Source organism: Cebus imitator, unplaced genomic scaffold (assembly GCF_001604975.1).
Source record: "Cebus imitator isolate Cc_AM_T3 unplaced genomic scaffold, Cebus_imitator-1.0 Scaffold166, whole genome shotgun sequence".
In the NCBI taxonomy this organism is placed as follows: Eukaryota; Metazoa; Chordata; class Mammalia; order Primates; family Cebidae; genus Cebus; species Cebus imitator.
In genome coordinates this window covers 4,241,946-4,248,864 of record NW_016107481.1, presented here as the reverse complement: position 1 = coordinate 4,248,864, position 6,919 = coordinate 4,241,946, and the positions used below count along the sequence as shown (strand labels likewise).

At 45.0% G+C, this 6,919-nt stretch overlaps 1 protein-coding gene across 2 annotated transcripts in view; it reads left to right on the top strand.

Annotated features, from left to right (window-relative positions):
* ABCA4 (ATP binding cassette subfamily A member 4) overlaps positions 1-6,919 on the top strand; it is a 129,201-nt gene that overhangs the window by 39,898 nt on the left and 82,384 nt on the right. For both annotated transcript variants that reach the window (XM_037744169.1, XM_017544208.2), the window contains exons 8-11: positions 1,517-1,757; positions 2,776-2,915; positions 3,598-3,714; positions 4,410-4,607. In XM_037744169.1, coding sequence (XP_037600097.1) covers positions 1,517-1,757; positions 2,776-2,915; positions 3,598-3,714; positions 4,410-4,607 — 696 coding nt within the window. The remainder of the gene's footprint in view (positions 1-1,516; positions 1,758-2,775; positions 2,916-3,597; positions 3,715-4,409; positions 4,608-6,919) is intronic.

Here is a 6,919-nt window from a genome sequence, read left to right as displayed (position 1 = left end):
AGCCTCCTGAGCAGCTGGGACTACAGGCACACGCCACCATGCCCAGCTGATTTTTTATATTTTTAGTAGAGACGGGGTTTCACCATGTTGACCAGGATGGTCTCGATCTCTTAACCTCGTGATCCACCTGCCTCGGCCTCCCAAAGTGCTGGGATTACAGGCGTGAGCCACCGCGCCCGGCAACACTCTTAGTTCTGAGTAGAAGTTCCAGAAGGCTTCTTGACTGTCTAGATAGCAAGTCTAATCATTTGTGAACTAGGTTAAAGCAGAAGGTCCAGTTTATATTAATTGATATTACACCATTTGACCTGAGAACAGTCCCTTCATCTCTGAGTGCTTTGACTAAATGAGCAACATAATAATGGTAATAACCCCTTACAAGATTGTCATAAGACTCACTGTGTTGAAGCAATTTGAGATTCTGACTTTATTGAAGCGTAGACGGTGATTATAGGCATGACTCGCTGTGTGGATTCTACCTGGGCTCATCAGTTTCAGAGGGCAAGTGTTGACATGTGGACAAAGGGACGGATGACAGGTAAACATGGCTTATTGCAATAGGGGAACTGTTTTCAGTCTCACCTGATTGAATCCTAATGGTTTTATAAATTCCCAAGTACCACGGAAAGCAAAGCAAGTAATAAGGTGTGTTTTAGGAATAAAAGCAGCATTATTTTAATTTTGCATTTTTCCCTAAAGCAAAGCCAAATGGCATTATGGGATCCAAGCTACTGGCAACTCCAGCAGCCTTCTTCTGAGTTCTCGGCATTACAGATCTATCCTCAAAGGACAAGGCCAGCAAGCACTATAGGTTTTAACATGGAGAAGAGAAGGCCATCATCCTCCTCTTAGCTGGCACATAATTGAAAAAGTGTTTTTCCAGGATTGGAGACTTCATCTGTTCTATATTTGCTAGAATTTTAAAACACATACATAGACACATACACATGCACACACACATAGAGGCACACACATGAGAAAACCACAAACCACAGCTTTCAGGGAAAGGGAAGAATTCATTGGTAAAATTAAGCTAATGAGATTATTTCCCAAATATAAAAAAACTAAATTTTAGATGATTTAACCAAAGAAATTTGCTCTGATCTTGCAACATAATCATTCCCCCATTATTTTATTTCCTCCCTTTTCCCCCCAGCATCCCCATCTTGGTTGGACAACAGAACTAAAGAACTGGTTTAACAGTAAAATATTTTCTGCGTTTACCCAAGGACACATCCCCAAGGAATTCATATAAAAGGGACTGGAAGAAGAGAAGCTGTACTACAATCCTGTAGGGTTCACTCTGTGATTTTCTTTAAGGCTCATCCTAGTGTTCTGCTAGTCACTAAGTATGTGGCAGTAGGTTTTGTTTTTTACAGCTGGATTAAGGGTTGCTGAGAATATGGGTGTTTTCTTTTAAATGTGGAAGTCAAACCCAAACTTTGGAGCATTGGCCTCCCAGTAGATTATGACTCTGGCTGCCTTAAAGTAACCCGAAGCCTTTTCCTTGCCTTAGTTTATCCGTCGACCGAGTGTGCAGGACTTGCTGTGGGTAACCAGGCCCCTCATGCAGAATGGTGGTCCAGAGACCTTTACAAAGCTGATGGGCATCCTGTCTGACCTCCTGTGTGGATACCCCGAGGGAGGTGGCTCTCGGGTGCTCTCCTTCAACTGGTATGAAGACAATAACTATAAGGCCTTTCTAGGGATTGATACTACAAGGAAGGATCCCATCTATTCTTATGACAAAAGAACAAGTAAGTCTTCTGAGTTCTGCTTATAAATTGGCCTCTCATGTTGGTTAAGCTGATGGTTTAACACTTCCAGATGAAACCAAACCTGGGGTTGCATCTATCTTGTCTTCTTGAGTGGCCTTAGGCAAAGAGACTTCTCCCAGAAAGTCCACTTCCCCTTGCAGAAAAGAGGCGTTGCTTACAAGCAATTCTGGGCATGAACCACAGAAAGAGCTGAGGCCCATTTGGAAAGAAAACAGAGAGGCCATTTCCCACTGATGTAATTGAACTAGGGTTAAGTTCAAGAGGAAGAGAATGATCTACAAGGAAGCAACCCAGAGTTACAGGCAAAGCTCAGGTCAGGAGGGTCCTGGCAAGTAAACACGACTGTGGGATGCGTTTACAAACACAATGCAGTGAAAATCTGTGTGTGTAGTACTGAATTACACTCCAAATGCCAAATTCCTGGCAAGTCATCTTCTCTACCTTTCACTTTTTTTTTTTTTTTGTCTTCTATGGAGTAAAGGAGGGTGGGGTGGGGAAGAAATGTAACTGGGTGTCCCTCTAGTTAAAAATTAAAAAGAGGCAGTAAGGGACATGACAAAAGTAGTTGGACCCTAAGATAGTTACACACAACAAAGCAGCTAAGCAGCTAATTGAAGGGAAATTACTGAGGCTCAAGCTGAGATTCCAAGGGGCAGGGGCCTTGTTTGGCCTCTCAGTCCCTTTCATCTGAGAAAGGCCTCAGTTCCTAGCAATAATCAGAGGCAGGCTTCTCAGCCTCCTTCTTGTAAAGCAGAATAAACCATAGGGCAAGCCCCATCCTTTGTTTCTCTGATGAGGCCATTATTGAGAGGCACTGTGGCATTTTGCTACTAATGATGAGCTTGTTATTGGTGGGGTACAGCCTATTAATTTAGGTTATTTGTCAAATCCTCCAGCATGCAGTTGAATGAGACATGTGATGTGGATACACTAATGACTATGTTGAGTTAGGAGCAATGGGGAGTTTCTGTAAAATCTGTCCCTTTTCTCCTGGCAGCATCCTTTTGTAATGCATTGATCCAGAGCCTGGAGTCAAATCCTTTAACCAAAATTGCCTGGAGGGCAGCAAAGCCTTTGCTGATGGGAAAAATTCTGTACGCTCCTGATTCCCCCGCAGCACGAAGGATATTGAAGAATGTAAGATCCCAGCTGGGCTTCCCCTATGTACTTTGGACCTCCCAGAAGTGAGTGACAGAGAGAGAGAGAGAGAGAGAGAGAGTGCGTGTGTGTGTGTGTGTGTGTGTGTGTGTGTGTGTGTGTGTGTGGAGGGGGTGGGGGTGCCTTCCTGGTAGCGCATCTCATGTTTGTTTTTTGCTAAGTGTACTCTTGGGTTTCCTCCCCCATCCACAGTCATCACTGGAATGCTTTGCTTCAGTGCCCCTGCCTGGGCCCTCCCCTCTCTACTGCAGCCTACAATGAGGTTTTCTTTCCCACTGCTTGAATTATATCCCTAACGGAAGGGTTCACAATCCTCTGAATCCTGGCTACCCAGAACAGATAAAGACAGGGAGGAAGGGAGGAAGAGCATTTGCTCCCAGGGGGTCCAAATCTAGCTTTAATGAGGGAGGTTCCGAGAAAATTATATCATCAATATTACATGGACTTCTGAGATACTAAGAAATTAGATTATGTCGGCCCAGGAGGTTGGGAGATTGTGAATTGTTCTGGGAAACAGCAACAGACTGAGAAAATAAAAACACTTCCTTGGAAAGCCTTTCCCTAATACTAAGGGACAGGGGCAGAAAAGACGCAACTAAAAGTCCTCTCTCACTTTTTTCTCTCTGTTTGTGTCTCTTGTCTCAATCTCTGTCTGGTTTAGGCCAACTCAACTTTTGAAGAACTGGAGCGTGTTAGGAAGCTGGTTAAAGCCTGGGAAGAAGTAGGGCCCCAGATCTGGTACTTCTTTGACAACAGCACGCAGATGAACATGATCAGAGTAAGGGTGGGGTTAGAAGATGGGGAGGGGTGGGGAGGAGAGGAGGAAGGTGTGGGGGCAGGAAAGTTCTATTTATTTCCTTTTCCCAGGAAAGAGTTAATCGCTACTGGAGTTAGATCAAAATACAGCAAGCAGGCCCCAAAGGCCCTCATTCCAGAAGCAGTCACCAAGTGGGGTCACTGACTTTGGATGAGAAATATATTTCTTGAATTCTGGGGAAGTCTAAAAGCTTCCACAAAACCAGTGGCTTCCGGAGTTTCCTGCTTTTATGATTTCACACAAGGGCCTCAGATTCAAAGAGACATCTCCCCAAGGGGCCAGCTCTGTAATGCCAAACATGGTTGAGTATGCTTGTCTGGTCTCATTTTCAGCTTTGCAAAACCAAGACAAGAGTTCTATATACCAGGGACACTCAAAACAAAAATATTGATAAACCAAAGAAAGCTTTATACCATTTTCCATGCCCCCATCTGGCCCCTCCTTTGCCCCAGACACATCTTCCCTCTATTCTAGAGGCCCATGGGCTAGAGGAAATGGGATATAGATAGGTATGCCTCAGAGTGGAACAAACTCACTAGCTCTTTAGGGACCCTTAGAGTCTCTATCCTCAATCACTAAAAATTAGAAATGGCTGAAGAACAAGACCAAAGATCCTATGGAATTTCTAACCTGTGACTGTATTTCTTCTTTCCAAGGATACCCTGGGGAACCCAACGGTAAAAGACTTTTTGAATAGGCAGCTTGGTGAAGAAGGTATTACTGTTGAAGCCATCCTAAACTTCCTCTACAAGGGCCCTCGAGAAAGCCAGGCTGATGACTTGGCCAACTTCGACTGGAGGGACATATTTAATGTCACTGATCGCACCCTCCGCCTGGTCAATCAATACCTGGAGGTAAGGGGCTGCAAGCCCCACAGTGGGCCCTTTGAAGATAGCCCCATGAGTGGGGCCAGAGATCTCTTAGCAAGTCAAGTGGTTTTGAATTTAAGCTTTCATTTTTTCCCACCAAAGAAACAAGAGTTCCTACATCCCCTATGCAGTTGTCATTCTCTAACGGCTTATCTATGCTTAAAACGGTTTCCTCTTCACATCTCCTACCTCCTAATGCTGGACTCCTCCTCCTATAGCTCCCTTTAAGCATCTGTGTCTGTCCTCAACCCTCTCCTGTCTGTCATTGCAGACATCTATGGCCAATGTCCCCTCAACCTCACGGTTTTACTGCTTGCCAGACACTCCTGCCCCCAAGTTCTACAAGCACATCAGCCTCAGCATGTTCTCCCCACCAGGAAACATGTTCTCCTTGCCCATCAAACATATCCTTCTCCTGCATTTCCCATCCTGATTAACGTCATCAGTGTTTGCCCAGATTCTCAAGCTAGGAATTTTAGGGTCATCCCTAATTTTCCTTCACCCTCCACCCAGTAGCTGTCACTTACTGAATGGTACTTTATGCCAAACTCTATGCTAAGTACTTTTACACACATTTGCTTCATTTAATTCTCACAGCTCCATGGAGCTTGCCATTATCATTGCCAATTTGCGGATGAGAAGCCAGGACTTAAAGAGGTTAAATAATATCTCATGCATGACCATTAGGAGTAGCGAAAAGGATCCAGCTCTGGAGGCGCCTGAGTTCAGAGCCTGCCCTTTTGATTTCTCTTACCAAGCTTTGTCTCCTCTCCCTCCTAAATATCTCTCAACTCTGCCTCTTGTATTCCAGGCTCTCTGAGGACTACAGGCCTTCTCATCTCTGCACCAGTACGTTCCAAGGGCTTCCTCCCTGGACTTCAGGGTCCAGCTTCTGTTAGCCCAGGCATTTCTCTACCCTCGCAGTTGTGTTCCACACATCTGCTTACATTGTTTTCCTGTTTAAAATCTTAATGACTCAACCCCAGTATAACACAGGTCCCTTCCAAATCTGTCGTATTCCACCTTCCCAGCCCCTGCTCACTGCACGCCCTCAACTCTGCTATCCTGTGGAGTTTCATGGCCACAGGAATTCCTAGTCCATGACTTCTCAGGATTCTACCCTTTGCAAATGCTGTTTTCATTGCCTATTTATTAAAGCTCTTTGGTCACAAGCTTTTTGCTTAAACAAAAAGAAAGCATTTATTGGTGGACATAAATAATGAAGTTCAGGGGGATCCAATAGTTGGAGGCCAGCGAGAGACCCCTGTATCCTTCCACTTCACTTTTCCACTCCCCTCTGCTCAGCTTCATCCCTGGTCCTAACTGCTCACAGCCCTCGGCAGTCATCTGTACACCAAAAATCCCTTTCCCATAGCAGAAGCAATGCTCCCAGAGAGTTTCCCTGTCAGCCTGGCTCCTGTACCCAACCCTGTGTACTCTGATTGGGAGGCCTGGGTCATCTGCCCACCATGGGGCCATTACTATGAGCAGGATTACTGTGAAGTGGAGGAATATGTTTCTCCAAAAGAAGAAATGCAAGGTAGAAAAGTGTACGTCTGCTAACGCCTGAAACGATTCTTCTTTGAGCTTCTACTCATTCATTCTTTGAGACTCAGGACTCAGCTTTCAAATGTTACTTCTGCTTTGACATAGGTTTAGTCATTCACTCCTTTGTGCTTCCTGGCCCTGTCTTCACACCTCTCTCGGACTCCTCTCCCAGATATTTAGAGTTGGCTGTTGACACATCCATCTCTGGCTGAGCAGCTAAGCTGGAGTTACTTAGAATCAGAGAGCATAACTTAGTCATTTTCAAATTGTCGACTTCACATTCCCGGGAAATATCTCCATCTAAGGGCTGGTCACTCTTGCCCATGGGCCAGGTCTGGCTCTCTGTCATCTAGAACCATTGGAAGGTAGAGGCTACTTTGAGCAATAGGAGAGGGAATTAACTCAACAGCCCTTGGGAGCAACTCCTCTTGTCTCAGACTTTTGAGTCCTGAGGATAACGAACTAATGAGGAAAAGTCTCGCCCTATCTGTCACCTGGTGCTCTTGAAGATTTTCTGTTGCCCTGGTGCCACCACAACTTTTCCAGAGTATGTGATCCTCCCTCTCCAAACTCTGCAAGTGGCAGCACAGGCTCCCCAGTGGCCTTTCAGAAGGTGCCAATCATGGCAGCAGCACCAAACTGCAGGCAACTACTAAGCGATCCCCAACTTGTCTGAAGACAAGAATGACCTTGAATGCTTTTTGCAAAATAGGTTCTTTTTTAAAATTTTTTTTTTTTTTTTTTTTTTG